Source organism: Prionailurus viverrinus, chromosome E3, assembly GCF_022837055.1.
Source record: "Prionailurus viverrinus isolate Anna chromosome E3, UM_Priviv_1.0, whole genome shotgun sequence".
Taxonomy (NCBI): domain Eukaryota; kingdom Metazoa; phylum Chordata; class Mammalia; order Carnivora; family Felidae; genus Prionailurus; species Prionailurus viverrinus.
In genome coordinates, this window is record NC_062576.1 from 15,792,810 (window position 1) to 15,813,706 (window position 20,897).

At 43.2% G+C, this 20,897-nt stretch overlaps 1 protein-coding gene across 2 annotated transcripts in view; it reads right to left on the minus strand.

Annotated features, from left to right (window-relative positions):
* The window catches only part of TMEM248 (transmembrane protein 248), a 38,521-nt gene extending 26,771 nt beyond the window's left edge, over positions 1-11,750 (minus strand). The window contains exon 1 of one of the 2 annotated variants that reach the window (XM_047838742.1): positions 11,577-11,750. In XM_047838742.1, the coding sequence (XP_047694698.1) occupies positions 11,577-11,678 (102 nt within the window). In that variant the 5' untranslated portion in view covers positions 11,679-11,750. Of the gene's footprint in view, positions 1-2,147; positions 2,400-11,576 lie in introns of those variants that run through there. The other variant, XM_047838743.1, reaches the window with a different exon arrangement.
* Positions 11,751-20,897: the final 9,147 nt, after the last annotated feature.

A 20,897-nucleotide genomic window follows, 5' to 3' on the forward strand; every position in this document is an offset into this window, starting at 1 on the left:
ATTCTGTCTCCCTCTCAAAAATAAACACTGGGGCACCTGGGTGGCTCAGTCCCTTGAGCGTCTGACTTCAGCTCAGGTCATGATCTCATGGTTCGTGAGTTCAAGCCCCACGTCAGGGTCTGTGCTGACAGCTCAGAGCCTGGAGCCTGCTTCGAATTCTGTGTCTCCCTCTCTCTCTGCCCCTCCCCTGCTCGCGCTCTCTCTCTCAAAAATAAATAAACATTAAAAATAATAATAAATAGATATGTAAACATTTAAAAATTAAGAAAACAAAACACTCAGGAATTGGCTTAAAAGCCTGCCATTCATCAATTGGCAGTAGCCAGAGTGGCAAAGATCATACTAGAGCCGAGTTCCCACAAACTAAACACAGGCACAGAAACAACTTGCAGACACTAAATTTAATTTCCCGACTGTTAATACCAGACAGGAATCACAATCAGCATCTTTTTCATTGTCCTTAAAATAAGTTAAGCACTGCTTTGTGTCATTGTCTGAGTAACAGAACAAAAGAAACCCACCAAATGAAAACAATTCTTTAGAACTCAGAAATCTACCAGAAGCCAGACTGGGGAGCCAGTGCTTTTTCTGTCTTAGAAAAGCATTTAACCCTTCTTACCGACTGCCTCTGCCACTGCTTCCAGGTTTCTACTGCCCAGCTACCTAGTCTGAGTGCTGTTCCAACTCCTGCCCCTAGCTTTTTCATTTCCCAGTTAATTCTGACCCAAATGCTCAAGATCTTTTGAGGTCCACCTCAAGGGTCACTTCCTTTATGAAGCCTAACCATAACAAAAACCTCTGATAGTTATCTCCACGTGGCCATTCAGTCCTGCCACTTTTATGAGCCTACTGCTTTCTCTAAGTATGTTCCCCGCGGGCAGAAACTGCATTTGCACTTAGGTCTTGTCTCTCTTCCGTGCAACAGCTGCCAGCTGCCCTAACACTGGGATGCTCAATCAGCATTTGGGGATCTCAGTACCCAGACGTGGGTGGCAGGCAGTCCGGCTTTTAGTCCTCCCACCTCAATTAGGCCACAGAAATTCTTCCTCCACCTTTACTAGGAAGTCAGCACACTGCCTCCTTATCCCAGGGAGTTAAGAGCTTGCAGTCATCAAGTCTATCTTAGCTGCACAACAGGTCTATTTCCTTTCCTTAAATCAGGAAACTGGAAGGTGTTCTTACCCTTCAAGCAATTTCACCTACACACAGGATACAAATGCTCAGACCCCAAGCTAACCAGAGAGCTAGCGGGACAAAAAAAGTTATTAAATATCCATCATGAAATTAATCAAATTCCAGCCTTGGAATTTTTCCTCCCACTGCCTCCCACAGAGGCTCACCTTTGAGGCAGGAAAGTAGCAGTTCAGGAGCAGCCACAATCTTCCCTGCTTTAAAGCAAGCTGCAAAGAAGCTCCCCATTCATCGCTGAATAAGGGCTGTAATCTGCTAGTTGAGAACTAAACTACAGGCATCGTATTCTTCAACAAAGGCCCCCTCACCAGCTGTTCCCCGGTTATGGTGTTCACACAGTTCAAAACAGCACAATAGGCTTGGTTTTATTTCTAATGGTGTTTATCAAGAGAAACAGAACTACCTGCCTCTAAATTACCCCGCAGCCACTCCTCGATTTATTTTACTAAAATATGAGTGAAGAGGATTATCCACCCTATCTCTCGGTATTTACCAAGCCTGACACATAATATACCACTATTTCAAGTGTCTGCACATAGGTTAAGTCTATCCCTCCCATCTTCTTCCTGAGATGTACATGATTTGCAAATAGAGAAGTAACGCAAACACGACCCAAAGTCAAAAATGGCAAACTACCAAAATGTTCCCCGTGCCAAATCCAAATTATCCAGGCCTCAGGTCTGAACGGGGGACGTCCCGCCATCTCGAGGGCGACAGGGCACCCTGGCTCCAGGCATGCGGGTGGACCAACCCGGGGGGGCGGGTAAACAGGCCCACGCCAGCGGCGCAGGCCAGGCTTGGGCTAAGACGGAGCGACCCCCACCGCCAGCTGGGGCGGGGGCTGCAGCCCCGAGAGGAGGTGAAGACACCCGGCCGGAAGGGCCGCTCCCGACCAGCACGGCGCCCTCCCGACCCCGCGCTCAGCCCCGACCCCGGCCCGCCCGCCCCCGGCTCACCCCGCCCCGGTGGGCAGCGGCGCGCCCCGGGCCCGGCCGGGCCAGCTGTTCGGCGGACGCCCGCGGCCGCTCAGAGATCACTCGCGGCGGCGCGCGGCGGGCCGGGGGCCGCTCGGGACCATCCTCCCCGCCGCGCCGGGGGCGGCCTCGGGCTCCACGGGGCCCAGGCGAGGACCAGAGGCCAGTCCGGCTCACGCCGCCGCGACACAGACTCCTCTCAGGGTCCGGCAGCCGTGGTTTCCGGGTAGGAAAAAAACGCCACCGCCAACGCTGCCGTGACCTCCGACACCTGGCGTCCGACGGCGGCGCGGCCGGGACAAGATTCCTCAGTCGCGAGCTGCGGAGACCACGCCCCCTGGCTGGGCAACGTGGGGGCTTGCGTGCGAGTACCGGGGCTGCGTGCGTGCTGACACGGAGCGCGGGGCCTGTCTTTCTGTGTCTGTGTTTGAACGGGGTGTTGTGAGGCTGGCATCGGGGTGAGTGCCCGTGCCTAGTGCACGTGGGTGGACCTGCGTGTCAGTGCGTTCTGTAAAGACCGTGTGTGCTGTGCGTTTGTGGATCCGTGTGCGTGTTTAGTGCTGTGCGTGATGGTTAGGAGTATAACGTGTGTGCATACGTAGGTGTGTAGTGTGTGTCTGTGTGTGCCCGTGCATTAATCACTGCCCATGAAAGTATAATTTTAATACAATCCCTTTGTAAGGTAATTTGGCATCGTCCAGGAAACTTGAAGATGTGCCTTCTTTCTGGAGAATATATTACCCCGGAGAAACAGTTGCACATCTGCGCAAGTGGACATAATAAAGAATATTTATAGCACCATTATTTGTAGTCACTAAGAATTGAAGAGAAAACAAACATCCATACAGTCAAACGTAAAAATAGGCAGTATATTCTTATATAAACAATTTCGACAGCGAAGATTATTCAGAACAGCTTGACAACATCCGGGCTCACCTTAAGGGCATAACATGCTGGGGGGGGGGGGGGGGGGGCAAGCCATGAAAGGATACATTGCAGCATAATTCAATTATATAAAATCCCCCAAACATGCTAATCAACGCATTGTTTAGAGATGCATACGTGACTGGTGGAATTCAGAAAAAAAAAAAAAAAAAAAAAAAAAACAGGAAGAGATGCACAAACTTCATGTTAAGTGGTAACAGGATAGAGTGGGGGAGGGCACACAGGCTACTTCAAGGTACCTTGAGCACGTCACAAGCACTCTGAGCCTCATGTACTTGGTTTCTGAGGTGGGGGTGATAATATCAGCTTGTTCCAGTTCGTTAAATTCCTCCACTCTGTAAAACTGTAAAGCACTATCCAAAGATAAGTTATGTGCTTTGAGAGCTAACCACGGTAGGACCTGAGCTGTTTGTCAAAGTTCCTGCAGGGCACTGACCCCTGGTTGGTATGACACACACCGATTTAATAGTAGTATTTTATGGGTTCAAGAAGCTTCAGAGTAGTTTATGTCAGCTTATCAGCATTATTTGTTGATAATAGACAAAGGGCTCTGCATTTGGGGCTAGTTACAAGCAGGAATATGCCTATGCTGTGTGACCAGAAAAAACATTAGAAAAGAAACCAGCAGAGACTCAGTTTTGGGCTCCCTGCTCTAAAGCGTTCCATGCATATGGTGGTTCCTGCCCCAGGAGTGAAAGCGCCATCTGTTTGGGCTCTTACAGAAGAAGGATAATAGAACCTTGCACCTCGCCTTTCCAGCCCTTACTTAAATATTATTGATGTATTGTATTTTTTGTCCTGTAATAAACTGTAGATTTGTTAGGATCTGTGAGTTTTCTTTAGCAACCAAAGCCTGTTAAACCATTTCAGCAGCTGGTGTCAGATGTAGGATTTACTGAAAAAACCCTGACTCATTCTTAGCTCAAAATATGGCTAAGGCATTACTAGAAAAAAAAAAAAAAAAGGTGATTCTGATAAAAGAGATGAAAATGAACAAGTTACTCTTGGTTTGAAGTAGCACAGACTTTGAAATTAGATACTAGTTGTAAAACATTCCAGTGAAATCTGGAACTGAAAGAATCTGAACCTCAGGAGCTAGAAAAATGGACCAGCAGGGAACTGCAAACGGATACCAGGTCAGCTAAAAATTCAGATCTGTGGTTGCTGCTTTGAGCATCAGCAAAATGAAAGTTAAGTTCAGAATCTCCTTGGGGTGAGCTGTGTCCTCTCTGGCTGGCACCATAATATTTGATGAGTCAGCTAATTCTGTGAGACTTAGGACAACAAAGAAGATAATTCAAGTTGGGCAAGATGACAGGGAGGGCAAGAAACTAGGGAAATAAGGGATTATTCAGTGAGGGAACTGAAAAATTTTCCAGGTCATTACAGACATCATCCTGATAAACCTTTGTTAAAATGATTCCTGAGAATTTTAGAGAATTTTAGAATGAGGAGCAGTGTCTCCGCTTTGAACACTTCTGACTAAAGGGGAAGATTTTGGCCCACCAACTATTGGCTAATACCTTTGTGGGGATGGTTCATAGGGAAGCCCCTAGGTTTCTAGAATGGATTAAGAGAAGGATCCATCATGCTTACCCAGAGAAAGACAATGTCACTTCCCCTCCGTTGTCAACCAATACTAAAGTTGCAAAAACACTGCAGGCGTAGGCAGTATTGAACTATCTATAAAATGACAGAATCGAGCTTCCTAATGGGATGCCCCTCACCCAGGCTACGACCAACACTGTAACTCAAGGCGTCCCGCCAGCACTAGCACCACATATGACTTTGATATTGAGACCGCAGGAGAAGGTAAAAGAGGCAACCTCAAATCCTTTATCCCAGCTACCACATGGAGGATTAAAAAAAAAAAAAAACTGGCACAGCCACTTTGGAAAACAAACTGGCAGTTCCTCAAAAATCGAAACAGAGAGTTAACATTTTAGCCCAGCAATTCCATGTCCAGAGACCCAAGAGGATTAAAGCATGTCAACACGAAAATAGTCAAAAAAGTGGAAACAGCCCAGATGTTCATCAACTGATGAATGGATAAACAAAAGGTGGTACCTCCATACCTTGGAACATTATTCACCCGTAAAGGGGAATGAAGCTTCAAAGCATCATGATAAATGAAAGAAGCCTGTCACGAAAGGCCACATATTATATGATTCCATTTGATATCAAATGTCCAGAAGAGGCAAATCCATGGAGACGGAAAGTGAATTCGTGGTTGCCAAAGGTGGGAGGTGGTAACTAAAGGGGAACAGGGTTTCTTTTGGGGCCAAGAAAAACACTTGAAAGTTGACTCAGTGAATGCACTGAAAACCATTGAATTATACACTTTAATTGTGTGAATTACATGGTATATGAATTACATCTCAGTAAAGATGTTTTCAAAAAAGTTAGAACTTTACAAAAGAAAGGAAATCAACACAAGAAAGGGACTAACAATTCAGCCTCTAATCATGTGGGAATCTTTAGACAGCTAGTTTTAAAAGTCAAAAAAGAAAGAAATTGAGAGAGAAAGTGCCACCAAAACCTTTATGAAAATCTGGGGATCCCACATCTAAGTCTCCTCAAAGCCCCTCGGATGGAAAATCCAAAGGCTTGGGGAAATTCCAGAAAGAAATAAGGTTCCAGTGAGCCTACAGCATTAGATTCTAAAATACTCACTTTTATTTTATTTTTTTTTTTCAACGTTTATTTATTTTTGGGACAGAGAGAGACAGAGCATGAACGGGGGAGGGGCAGAGAGAGAGGGAGACACAGAATCAGAAACAGGCTCCAGGCTCTGAGCCATCAGCCCAGAGCCTGACGCGGGGCTCGAACCCACGGACCGCGAGATCGTGACCTGGCCGAAGTCGGACGCTTAACCGACTGCGCCACCCAGGCACCCCAAATACTCACTTTTAATACAAAGGTAGTAGTTCTTTGTCCAATACCTGCAAGTTTTCCTTAAGATTGATATTATTTCGGGGTGCCTGGGTGGCTCAGTCGGTTGAGCATCCAGCTCTTGGTTTCAGCTCAGGTCATGATCTCAAGTTTGTGAGTTTGAGCCCCGCATCAGGCTCTGTGCTGACAGTGTAGAGCCCGCTTGGGATTCTCTCCCCGCTCTCTCTGCCCCTACCCCACTCGTGCACTCTCTCTTCTCTCAAAATAAACAAACTTTAAAAAAAGTCATAATGGAGGAAGAAGACAGACAAAAACGCCGGGGTCTCTTGACTCAACTCCCAGTGGGGTTCCCAAGGTCTTTTACCAACAATGGGTGGTGAAATGGCCAGAGGTGGAGAAGTAACTCTTCTAGATCTCCTGGGCATGGAGCACATTTATAGTGTTGCCTCGGCCTGCTAACAAGCCCCGTTAGAGCCCCTGAAGAGAAGGCTCCTGCCCATCTCCTGTTGCTGCCAGCAGTATATTTGCACGGTAGGGAACCACAGGGCCTTCTTTAGAGAGAAAAGACTGGCTTAAAATTGATGATATATGGAAGAAGATGCAATTGCTCCCAGGGGAAAGGGAGCCAATAGCTTGTTAAAGGGAAAGTCTAACCAAATCTCCATGGCTGGTTGAGAAGCTTAGAGGAAGGGAATAAATATGGTCTCTTAGCTTTGACTCTGAAGGTCCTGGGGGCAAAGAACTGTGTCCAAAGCTCCTCTTTTTTGAAGAGCCAACAAGTGACCTGACCACTACAGACAACCGTTTGGCGGACCCTCAGAAAGTGAGACATAGAATCACCATATGGCCCATCAATTCTAATCCTAGGTGTACATCACGAAGAACAAAAAGCAGGAGTTAAAACCGATGCGTACCCACCGATGTTCATCACCCCATTATCTGTAATAGTCAGAAGGTGGAAACAACCCAGATGTTCACCAACAGATTAATAGGCAAATTGGCCTACACATATGAAAGAATATCACCTTGGAAAGGAAGGGCACTCTGACACGTGCTGCAACATCATGTGAAATGAAAACATTATGATAAATGAAACAAACCAGACACAAGGAACAAATGTTACATGATTTAACTTACATGAAGCAGCAAAGTCATGGAGATAGAAAGTAGAAAAGAGGTCATCGGGGGGCCACGGGAAGCAGGGAATGGGGAGCTATTGTTTCATTGTATAGAGTTTCTATTAGTTCTGGAAACAGGCAGTGGTGACAGTGGCATGACATTGCGAATGCACTCGATACCATGAACTGGACACCCAAAAAGTGTCAGTGTGAGTTGGAAATATTTCACCGCATTAAGAAAAAAAAAACCACGCGAGTGGACAACGTCCAACCTAATGACCTTCTGCGCGTGGTCTGTGTCCTCACAACCGATGACCAGGTGTGAGGTCTGTGTGACCACAGGGAGCAATTGTAACGGGACTATGTCTTTGGGTCTGCATTTGACGTTTGCTCATGAAATACTGGAGACAAGGCCTCTGACTTATACTGCTAGGAGAACCAATTATGGTACGTGAGAAAAGGTAGATTTTGTTGGAAGGGAAAACATCATAAAAAATTGGTTGATTGTAGTTTAATCAGTCAACAGAAGTACGCCACAAAGCACAGATAGCCAGTGATCAGGGAGGAAAAGGATTGTCAAGTATGAAACATTTGTGCTCATGTTATTTATTAGTGGATGGATCAGCTCTCTGTTTAAATGGATGCCAACCCCCCAGATGACTGCAAACATTTGAAATCCGTGTGCACATTTGGATCTTCTATGTGAACAGAGTACCTGTTCCAAGGTGTTCTGTGCAAGTGTAGCTGGTTCCTGAACCAAGAGAGGGGTGGGTAATAGGACCTTGCACCTGGACGTCCCAGACCCTTAGGGTGAGACAGCCTTTGGCTGTGATTTCCTTATTTCCATGCTGTTGCTACCTGGTACCCTTTCCAGGAATAGACTGTAGATAGGTAAGCACTGCCATTTTGAGTCCTGTCATTTTGGGTCTTGAGCAAGTCAATCCTGTTTGACTACCACCATAGGTAGAGTTTTGCTGCACTAATGATCACTGGGTCTCCTGATGGGGTGCACTGAGAAGGACACATCACCTCTTTGGCATTCCTGCCAAAATGCTAAAACCTGAATATAATCCTCAGGACGTGATCAAGCAAATCCAGGATGAGTGACATTCTGAAAATACCTATCCCACACTCTTCAAGTACATCAATGTCATGAAAACAAGAAAGACATGTATACCAAATGCATGTATACCAAATCATCATGATGTACACTTTCAATATCTCATAATTTTATTTGCCAATTTTACCTTAATAAGCTGAGGAAAAAAGAAATAAACCTGGGCAATTGTTCTAGATTAAAGACCACTAAAGACACATGACCACTAAAAGCAATCCTGCACAGGAACCTGGATTGGGAAAATTTGGATATGGTCTACTGACTGCATCAATGTTAAATTCCTGTGGTTACGTAAAAGATTGTCCTTATTCTTAGGAGATATATACTATATTTAGATATATACTAAATAGAGGTATTGAATTATGATATCCGCACCTGAGAGAGAGAGAGAGGAAGCAAATGTGACAAAATGTTAAGTATTGAATCAAGGAGAAGGGCATACAAATGTTCATTATAGTATTCTTTCAGTATTTCTGTAGGTTTGACACTTCTCAAAATAAAAGTTTAGAAGAAAAAATAACAATCACTGTGATACATTAGGCCAGAAGTCAGCAAACCTTTCTGCTAAAAATATATATATTTTAAGCTTTATGGACCATACAGTGTCTGTCGCAACTATTCATCTCTGCCATGTACTGTGAAAGACACAGAATGAATGGGAGTGGCTGTAGTCTAATAAAATCTTATTTACAAAAGCAAGTGCTGGGCCAGACTTGGCTGCAGGCCATAGTTTCTGACCTCTGCTTCAGGCTGTGGTAAACTCAGGGCAATTCTGCTGCCTCCTACAGTCAACTAGAAATTCATGGCTGCTCAGGAATTGACAGCATGTGTTAAAATGTGAATCAGGGGCGCCTGGGTGGCGCAGTCGGTTAAGCGTCCGACTTCAGCCAGGTCACGATCTCGCGGTCCGTGAGTTCGAGCCCCGCGTCAGGCTCTGGGCTGATGGCTCGGAGCCTGGAGCCTGTTTCCGATTCTGTGTCTCCCTCTCTCTCTGCCCCTCCCCCGTTCATGCTCTGTCTCTCTCTGTCCCAAAAATAAATAAAAACGTTGGAAAAAAAAAATTTAAAAAAAAATGTGAATCAAATATTGTAGCTTGAGATGCTATTATCCTAATCTCCCAACAACTGGTGACCTAACAGCCATGCCCCACTGAAAACATCCTCTCCTCTTTTTCATCTTGTCCCTAATAAAAACTCTTCAAATCTCAGGGTGCCTGGGTGGCTCAGTGCGTTAGCGACCGACTCTTGATTTCAGCTCAGGTCATGATCTCGTGGTTTGTGGGATCGAGCCCCACATCGGGCTTTGTGCTGACAGTGCAGACAGCGGAGAGCCTGCTTGGGTTTCTCTCTCTCCCTTTCACTCTGTCCCTCCCCTGCTCATCCTCTCTCTGTGTCTCTCAAAACAAACACATTTTAAAAAAGAGAAATGGGAACTCTGTGGGAACGTAAAATGGCACAGCCGCAATGGAAAATAGTATGGCATTTCCTCAAAATATTAAAAATAGAACTGTAGAATTACCATATGATCCAGCACTTCTGGGTTTATTATCCAAAAGAATTAGAAGTCAGGATCTTGAAGAGATATCTGGACCCCTGTGTTCATTGTACCATTGTTCACGATCGCTAAGACATGGGAAAAACCTAAATGGCCATCGACAGATGAATGGGTAAAGAAAATGTATACTCGTACAGTGGAATGCTACTTGGCCAAAAAAAAAAAAAAAAGTAAGGAAATTCCGCAAAATGGGATAACATGGATGGACCTTAGGACATAAGGCATTATTCCACTTACACGAGGTATCTAAAATAGCCAATTTCATAACATCAAAGATTGGGATGGGGGTTACCAGGGGCTGGGGGGGGGGGGCGTACTGTTATTAATTAACAGTCCAAAAATTTCAGTTAAGGTTCTAGATACCTGCTGTGCAGCACTGTACTTAGAGTCAACAATAACACACACTCCAATATTTGTGAAGAGGATAGATTTTACGTTAAGTGTTGTCACCACACTAAAAAAGTAAAAGAAAGAAAAAGAGTGGGGGCCCTGGAGCTAGTCTTCCCCGGGTTCGAATGCTGGCTCCCCACTTCAGCTCTGTGATCTTGTGCAATGCCCAGGCATCTCCACGCACCAGCTTCTCTTTGTGCCTCAGGACAATTAGCACGACTGACCTGCAGGCTACTGGAGAAGATTAAACAAGTTCTTCCGTGTGAGGCACTTAGCACAGTGCCTGGCATGTATCGAGCGCTAATTAATGCTACCTGTTAGTATTCCTACTAAATTAGGTTTCTTAGACACAGTCAAGAGGTAATACATCTTTAAATGCTCACTTAACACAGTGCCTAAGGGCTAAATACACGTAAGATGTTGCAATTATTCCACTAGGCAGTTAAACAGGCATTTGTTGCCTGTCACTTTCATTGTATCTTTCAGCTAAGTCTTGAGCCATTTAACTTTTCATGTTTTTGCACCTTCTCATTTCTCCTGGATTGTGAATAAGCTGAAGGCAGAGTCCAGGACGTGTGAATTTTTGCAGCCCCTCCAGCACCATGCTATGTAGCCTGGGCTGGAGTATATACAGGGCATAGTTTTAACACAGTCTTGAAAAGAAGAATCTTGGGGCGTCCGGGGGGCTCAGTCGCTTAAGTGCCCGACTTTGGTTCAGGTCATGATCTCACGGTTCGTGGGTTCCAGCCCCGCACTGGGCTCTGTGCTGACAGCTCAGAGCCTGGACTCTGCTTTGTCCCCTTCTCTCTCTGCCCCTCCCCTGCTTATGCTCTGTCTCTCAAAAAATAAATGAATGTTGAAAAAAAAATTTTTAAAGGAAGAATCTTCAGTAGACCACCTAATCCAGCACGCTACTGATTGACTCATCTAAATAAAGTTTACTTATTTTGAAAGAGACAGAGATAGTGCAAGTGGGGGAGGGGCAGAGAGAGAGAGAGAGAGAGGGAGAGAGAGCAAGCTCCACGCTGCCAGGGCCGAGCCTGAGGCAAGGCTTGAACCCAAGAAACCCCGAGATCCTGACCTGAACTGAAACCAAGAGACGGGCATTCAACCGGCTGAGCCACCCAGGCGTCCTCATCTCCACACTTTTAAAAAGACAGCGCTTTCAGAATGAGTCACTATGACTTATGAGATGATAAGAGAAACTCTTCACTTGAAACGGTGACCATGTCCATCCACCCCCTCTGACTTTTCAAAATCAGGAGGAAACGACCAGACTCCTTCCCCTCCCAGACCTGTCCTGCGCTCCGCAGCAGGGACCATCAGAATTGCAGGTGAATTCTGACCATGGACTCAGAGCTCAGGTGAGATGCCTCCGTGTTTGAGAATGCTTACCAATCTTCCAGCTGCCACCCCAAGTCCAAGAAACTCGATTTCTTTCAGCTTCACTGACTTTTTATTACGGGAGTAGCACTTTTCTTCTGGCAGTGAAACCATTCAGCGGGTGTGTATTTCCATAGAGGGAATTTAAACCAGACACCTAGCCCTGCAAACAGCTCGTTATTCTTTTAAGGAGGAGGAGGCCTCAGAACCTTCCAGGAGGATGATTCTACCCCAGAGGTGGCATTCTATATTGGCAACCGCAGAGGGGTTGCCTGGGAAACCCTGTTTAGACATCAGCTGCGTCACTTTTAAGACAAACTTCTCTCTTTAAGAGCTAATGTGCACGATTACAATTCTGTGTCGTGTGGTGGTTTGGACAGCGTTTGTTTTTATGCTCTTAGAATAATTTTTGCATTTTTCTGATTACAAAACAACCATTGTATTGTATACAGTTAGGAAACTTTAGGAAATATTAAAAAGGAAATTAAAACCATCTGTAATAACCAAACCCAATGGTAACTACCGTTAAGATTTTGCTGTATTTCTGGAGCACGTGGGTGGCTCCGCTGGTTAAGCGTTGGCTTCTTGGTTTCAGCTCAGGTCATGATCTCACGGTTGGTTCGTGAGTTCAAGCCCCCAGTCGGGCTCTGTGCTGACAGTGAGGAGCCTGCTTGAGATTCTCTGTCTCTCTCTCTCTCTCTCTCTCTCTGCCCCTCCCCCACTTGGTGTGTGCGTGTACTCTCTCTCAAAATAAATAAGTAAACTTAAAAGAAGAAAGATTTTGCTGTATTTTTTTCTTTTTTTTCTAGCATTGCATGGAATTTTAAAACAAATTTGGAACTATGCTTCACATCATGCTAGGATAGTTTTCTACATAATTATTATTTGATTTAAACATCCCCCCCTACACAATTTAAACACTGAAAATTTTAACTTCTGTAGTCCTTATTTTTAATGTAAATTTTTATTGTGTTTCTTACGATTTTCTTAGCATAGCTTTCCAGAAATGGGATTACTGTGCCAAAAATAAAAATATATTTTTTTATTAAAAAAATTTTTTTAATGTTTATTCATTTTTGAAAGACAGAGAGAGACAGAGCACAATCAGGGGTGGGGTGGAGAGAGAGGGGGACACAGAATCTGAAGCAGGCTCCAGGCTCTGATCTGTCAGCACAGAGCCCGACGCGGGGCTTGAACTCACAAACCTTGAGATTAATGACCTGAGCCTAAGTCGGAGGCTCAACCGACTGAGCCACCCAGGCGCCCGTGTATTTTTTCATTTTAGAGGGAAAGAGAGTGAGCAAGCAGGGTAGAGGGGCAGAAGAAAAAGAGAGAAGCTTAAACAGGCTCTACACTCAGCGTGGAGCCTGATGAGGGGATCAATCCCACAACCCTGGGATTATGAGCCAAAATCAAGAGTTGGTTGCTCAATCTATGGAGCCATCCAGGCTCCCAAAAGTAAAAAGATTTTTAAGGCTCTGACACATCGTGCTGATTGGCCATCTGGAAATTTTATAATCTGTGCTTCCATCAGTGAGGCACATTTCTCTGTACATTCATAGTCCTAAAATGTTATAAAATTTCACCTTTGCCAATTTGACAGGCAAAAAATACGTTATTAAATTATTTTACATTTCTGATTACTAACGGGGTTGAAATTTTCATCTGTTGCTGTCTATTCGTGAGTCTAAATGGTGAATTGTTCATGTCCTTTGTGCATTTAAAACAATGTTTATTTATTTTTGAGAGAGTGCAAGCGGGGAGGGGGAGAGAAAGGGGGGTAGTGGATCCCAAGTGGGGTCTGAGCTAACAGCAGCGAGCCCAGTGTGGGGCTCACACTCACGATCCACGAGATCATGACCTGAGCTGAAGTCAAACACTCAACCGACTGAGCCACCCAGCCACCCGTGTTTGTGAATTTTTAAATGGTTAAAATGTTTTAAAGTTTCTTATTTGAAAAAGTACTTCCGTTTTCTTTCATATTTGTATTGGTAATTTGTCTTTCTTCTTCCCCCACCCCCAACTTTATTGTGATAGAATTGACATATAACATTGGTAAGCTTAAGGTGTACAACATGATTTAATACACACTTATGTTGCAAAATGATTACCACAAAATGGGTAGTTAACACATCCATGGCCTCACACAATTACCTTTTTAATTTAATTTTTTTTTTTTGGTGAGAACATTTAAGATTTTAATTTAATTTAATTTAATTTAATTTAATTTAATTTAATATTTGAGAGAGAGAGAGCACACGCAAGCAAGGGAGAGGGGCAGAGGGAGAGAGAGAATCTTAAGCAGGCTCCAGGCTCAGTGTGGAAGCCAATGTGGGGCTCAATCCCATGACCCAGGGACCATGACTTGAGCCCATATTGAGTCGGATGCTCAATTGCCTAAGTGACCCAGGAGCCTCTAAGATCTGCTTTCTTAGCAATTTTCAAGTAGGTAATACAGTAATTATTCACTATAGTCACCATGCTGTGCATTAGACCCTCAGAACTTCACTCATCTTGTAACTGGAAGTTTGTACCCTTTGACCAACATGTCCCCATTTCCTACCCCTCAGCCCCTGGTAACCACAATTTTGCTTTCTGTTTCCATGAGTTCAGCCTTTTTAGATTCCACATACAGATTCCACAAGTGAAATCGTACAGTATTTGTCTTTCTCTGATTTATTTCGTTTAGCATTAATGCCCATCCATGTTGTCAGGATTTCCCTCTTTCCTATGGCTGAATTTTACATTTCTGTATCTATTCTCTGTCAGCAGTCACAGGTTGTTTCCAAACTTTGGCTACTGTGAATAATGCTTCAACGGACATGGGGGTACAGATACCTCTTTGAGATACTGTGATTTCGTCTCCTTCCACATCTATACACAGAAGTGGGATTGCGGGATCGAATAGTAACTGCATTTTTAATTTTTGAGGAAGCTCCACAGTGTTTTCCACAGTGACTGCACCAGTTTAAATTCCCACCAACGGGGGGCGCCTGGGTGGCTCAGTCGGTTAAGCAGCCGACTTCGGCTCAGGTCATGATCTCGAAGTCCGTGAGTTTGAGCCCCACGTGGGGCTCTGTGCTGCCAGCTCAGAGCCTGGAGCCTGTTTCAGATTCTGTGTCTCCCCTGTTCATGCTCTGTCTCTCCCTGTCTCAAAAATAAAATAAAGTGCTAAAAAAAAAAATTAAATTCCCACCAACGGTGCACGAAGGTTCTCTTTTTCTCCACATACTTACTAATGCTGTTATCTCTCATCTTTTTTTTACAATCATCCCCACAGATGTGGGGGTGATATCTCAGTGAAGTTTTGATTTGCATTTCCCTGATGCTTACTGATGTTGAGCATATTTTCATATATCTATTGGTCATTTGTATGTCTTCTTTGGAAAAATGTCTATTCAGGATTTCTGCCCATTTTTAAATCAGATTATTTGTTTTTTGTTTTTGTTTTTGCTGTTGGGTTGTATGTATCTTATATATATTGGCTATTAGCTAGCACCTTATTAGATATATAGTTTACAAATATTTTTTCCCTTTCCATAGGTTAGTTTTCATTGGCTTGATGGTTTCCTTTGCTGCACAGAAGGGGTTTTTTTTTTGCTTTTAATTTTTAGTGAGAAATAATTAACATTATGTTGTATTAGTTTTAGGTGCATAATATAATGATTTTATAAATGTGTCTGTTGTGAAATGATTACCACAATGGGTTTAGTTAACATCCATCACCACACATAGTTACAATTTATTTTCCTTTTTTGATGAGAACCTTAAAGATTTACTTTCTTAGCAAATTTCAAATATACAATATGGTATTGTTAATTATAGTCACCATGTTGTACGATACATCCCCAAGACTTATCTATCTTATAACTGGAAGTTTGTGCCTTTGACCACCTTTGTCCATTTCTCCCACCAACCTCCCTCCCCACCCTGCCCGTGGCAACCACCAATCTGTCATCTGTATCTAGGAGTTGATTTTTCTTTAAAATATTCTACATATAAGTGAGATCATACAATATTTGTGTCTCTTCATCTGATTTATTTCAGTTAGAATAATGCCTTCAAGATCCATCCGTGTTGTTGAAAATGGCAGGATTCTATTTATGGCTAAATAATTTTTCTCTCTCTCTCAGAGACTGAGAGAGAGAGAGAGGGAGAGAGGCGCCGGGGTGGCTCAGTTAAGCATCTGACTTCGGCTCAGGTCATGATCTCATGGTTTGGGAGTTTGAGCCCCACATTGGGCTCCGCACTGATGGTGCAGAGCCTGCCTGGGATTTTTTCTCTGACCTCCCCGCCTTTTCAAAATAAATATATAAAACTTAGAGAGAGAGAGCATGCACACACAAGTGGGGAGAGGGGCAGAGAGAGAGAGAGAGGGAGAAAATCCCAAGCAGGCTCCACACTCAGCATGGAGCCCAATGTGTGCTCGATCCCACGACCCTGGGATCATGACCTGAGCTGAAATCAAGAGTCAGATGCTCAACTGACTGAACCATGCAAGCACCCTGAAAGTGTTTTCAAGACCCCTACTATTGTTGCATTGTTGGCAATGTCTCCCTTCAGATCTGTTAGTATTTGCTTAATATATTTAGATGTTCTGATGTTGGATGCATATATACATATATACATATATATGCATATTACATATTATATATTGTTATATTCTTGTGATGAATTTACCGCTTTATCATTATATAATGAATTTTTTTGCCTCTTGTTACTTAAAGTCTATTTTGAATGATATAAGTCTCTATTTTGGTTTCTATTTGCATGAGATATCTGTTCCCATCCTTTCACTTTGAGTCTATGTGTGTCCTTGAAACTGAATCGAGGGACGCCTGGGTGGCTCAGTCGGTTAAGCATCCGACTTCGGCTCGGGTCATGATCTCGCCGTTTGTGAGTTCGAGCCCCGCATCAGGCTCTGTGCTGACAGCTCAGAGCCTGGAGCCTGCTCCCGATTCTGTGTCTCCCTCTCTCTCTGCCCCTTCCCCACTCATGCTCTGTCTCTCTCTGTCTCTCAAAAATGAACATTAAAAAAAAAGAAACTGAATCGAGTAATTTGTAGGCAGCACCTTCTTTTTATCCAGAAAGCCACTCTATGCCGTGAGTTGGAGGATATAATCCATTTACATTTAATAGTGTTTATATTTAATTGATGTTATACATAGAATGAACTTCCCCAACTTAACCACCTTTATGGAATATGCATTCTGCAAATGAAAACATTTTAAGAACAACAAAAGGTAAAGGGAATATTTACATATATTTTACACTGGTTGTTTTACCATTTTATATTTTTATATTTGTCTCTCTTTTAAAATTTTTTTTGATGTTTATTTTTGAGAGAGAGAGAGAGAGAGAGAGAGAGACAGAGCATGCGTGTGGGAGAGGCAGAGAGAGACGGAGACACAGAATCCAAAGCAGGCTCCAGGCTCTGAGCTGTCAGCACAAAGTCCGACACAGGGCTGGGACCCATGAACCGTGAGATTATGACCTGAGCTGAAGTCGGATGCTTAATTGAATGAGTCTCCCAGGCGCTCCTTTATAGTTCTCTTTAATCCCTCAGGAATTATATTCATGATAGTGTGAGACGAAGTTCTACTTTAATTGTTTACCAAAAATTGGTAATACTGTAGTATACCATTGGGGAGTGGAAAGAAATCACTTGTGACAAGGAGGAGAGTGCAAATCAGCCAGCTGGGAGTTGTACATCTCCTTCCTCGGTCATTCTTAGACTTCGTTCTACCACTAAGACATCTTACTGTTGAAGCTGGCTCTATTCAAGGGTGTTGCCCTGGTGATGTTTAACCATCACCAACAGACAGCACAAAATCAAGAGCTACCATCACAAAGCAACTCCCTCAGGCTGCCTTCCGCTCCTGTCCCTCACCACTAGCAGCCACTAATTTTCCCCCATGTCCATAATTTTATCATTTCAACCATGCTATGTAAATGGAGTCATACAGCATGTAACTTTTTGAGCCTGGATTGTTTTTCACTCCAACTGTTACAGGAATTAACATGCGGAGTAGTGTTCCATTGTACGTATGTGCCACAGTGAGTTTAACCTGTGAGAGAACATATGGAACGTCGCTAGTTCGAAGTTACTCAAGATAAAGCTGCTTTTAACGTTTGTGCACAGGCTTTTGTATGTTCAGGAGTTTTCATTTCTCTGGAATAAATGCCCCGGGGTGCTATCGCTGGTTTGGAAGGTAAGTATATGTTTTACAAGAAACTACCAAACTATTTTTCCAGAGTGGCTGTAGCATTCTACACTTTCTCTTTTCTGATTCCACGTTTTCTTTTTCTTGGGTTCATTTTCCCTTGTTTATCAAGTATAGTTCCTTTCACTTCTTTTTAATTTAAAAAAATTTTTTAAATTGTGGTAAAATACGCTTAACAAAATGTGCCACGTTAGCCACTGTAAGTGTGCAATTCAGTGGCATTAATTATATTCACGATGTTATGCGACTATCACCACTATCCATTTCCTGAACTTTCTTATCATCCCAAACCGAAACACTGTACTGATAAACACTAACTCTCCATTCCTCCTCCCGCTTAACTCTTGGTACCTTCTATTCTAATTTCTGTCTCTGTATCTTTGCTTATTCTAGTTACCTCACATAAATAGAATCATACAGTAGTTGACCTTTTGTCTTGGTTTATTTCACTTGGCAGAATGTTTTCAAAGTTTATCCATGCATTGCGTATCAGAATTTCATTCCTTTTTAAGGCTGAATCTTTTACACTACAGGGATACCTCAATTTTTTAACCCATTCATCTGTTGATGGCCATCTGAGTTGTATCAACCTTTTGGCTGTTGTGAATAATGCTCCTCTGAGCCTTGGTGTGTAAACATCAAACTAAATCGTGTCCCCACAAAAATTCACATGTTGAAGTCTTAACCCCTAGCATCTCAGAATGTGACTATAGTTAGGGACAGGATCTTTACAGGTGTAATCAATCTTAAATAAGGTCCTTAGGATGGACCCTAATCTAGTATGACTGGTGTGCTTATAAGAGGAGGGAATTTGGACATAGACATATACAGAAGGCAGATGATGTGAAGACACAGGAAGAAGATGGCCACCCACAAACCAAGGAGACGCCTCAGGTCCAACCCTACTGACGCCATAGCCTCACATTTCTAGCCTCCAGAATTGTATGAAAATGGCCTTCTGTTGTTTAAGCTACCCAGCTTTTGGTACTGGTTATGTCAGCCCTAATAATATAGCAAGTATCTGTTTGAATCCCTACTTTCAGTTCTTTTGGGTACCATATCTAGAAATGAAATTGCTGGATCATATAGTAATCCTAGGCTTCACTCCTTGAGGAACCACCAAAATGTTCTCCACGATGATGGCACCATTTTATATTCCCAACAGCAATGCACCAGGGTTCCAATTTCATCACACCCTCATCGTCACTTGTTATCTTCTGCTTTTCTGACAAAAACCATCCTGACTGCTGTGAATTGGTACCTCCCTGTGATTTTGATTTGCTTTTTTTCTAATGACTATTGGTGTTGAGCATCTTTTCATGTGCTTATGGGCAGTTGTGTATTTTCTTTGGAGATGTCTATTTAAGCCCATTTTTGAATTGGGTTGCTTTTTTTTTTTTTTTTTAAATGTTTATTTTTCAGAGAGGGAGACAGAAAGAGACAGAGCATGAGTGGAGGAAGGGCGGAGAGGGAAACACAGAATCCGAAGCAGGCTCCGGTCTCCGAGCTGTCAGCACAGAGCTTGATGTGGGACTCAAACCCATGAACCATGATATCATGACCTAAGCCAAATTCAGACGCTTAATCAACCGAGCCACCCAGGATCCCCTGCTTGGGTCTTTTTTTTTTTTTTTAATTGTTGAATTGAAGGAGTACTTTATATATTCTGGATATCTAACCCTTATCAGGTATATGATTTGCAAATATATTCTCTTGTAAAATAGTGATTTCTAGGCGCTTGGGGGGAAGAAGGAATGGGTAATGACACTCAAAGTATACACAATTTCAGTTATACAAGATAAATAATTTCTGGAGGTCTACTATACAACACAATGCCTATAGCTAACAGTACTATATTATATATTTAAATTTTTCTAGAAGGGTAGATCTTTTTTTTTTTTAATTTTTTTTTCAACGTTTATTTATTTTTGGGACAGAGAGAGACAGAGCATGAACGGGGGAGGGGCAGAGAGAGAGGGAGACACAGAATCGGATACAGGGTCCAGGCTCTGAGCCATCAGCCCAGAGCCCGATGCGGGGCTCGAACTCACGGACCGCGAGATCGTGACCTGGCTGAAGTCGGACGCTTAACCGACTGCGCCACCCAGGCGCCCCTAGAAGGGTAGATCTTAAGTGTTCTTAACACCATTACTCCCCACCATGAAAATTAATAATAATAAAGAAGATAGGAGGAAACTTTGAGAGGTGATGGATATGTCTATGGTCTGGATGTTGGTGATGGTTTCACAGATGTATACTTAAACTCATCAAGTTGCACATTAAATATGTACACCTTAAATTTTTTCCCCTCCCTTTCTGTGGGTTGTCTTTTCACTCTCTTATTATACTGTCCTTTGAAGCACAAAAGGTTTAAATTTTGATGAAGTCCCATTGATCCATTGTTTCTTTTGTTGACTGTGCTTTTGGTGTCATATCCAAGAAATCATTGCCAAACCTAATGTCGTGGGGATTTCCCCCTCCGTTTTCTTATAAGTTTTATAGCTTTAGCTCTTATGTTTAAGTCTTTGATCCTTTGAATTAATTGTTTATGGTGTAAGGTCCAACTTCATTCTTTCACACAAGGTTATCTAATTTTCCTAACACCATTTACTGAAAATATTGTCCTTTCTCCCACTGAATGGCGTGGCATGTATCTTCTATGGTTAAGTTTCTGTTCAAGTCTTGTGTCCATTGTCTAACTGAATTCTTTTTTAACTGTTGAGTTCAGGGGCACTTGCGTGGCTCAGTAGGTTAGGAGTCTGACTCTGGCTCAGGTCATGATCTCATGGTTCATGGGTTTGAGCCCCACATTGGACTCTTGTGCTGACAGCACAGATTCTGTCTCCCTCTCTGCCCTGCCCCCCACTCATGCTTTGTCTCTATCAAAAACAAACATTAAAAAAATTTTAACTGAAAAAAAAATTTTTAACTGTTGGGGCGCCTGGGTGGCTCAGGTCATGATCTCATGGTTTGTGAGTTCGAGCCCCACGTCGGGCTCTGGGATGACAGCTCAGAGCCTGGAGCCTCCTTCGGATTCTGTGTCTCCCTCTGCCCCTCTGCTGCTTACACTCAGTCTCTCACATTGTCTTAAAAATAAACATTAAAAAAA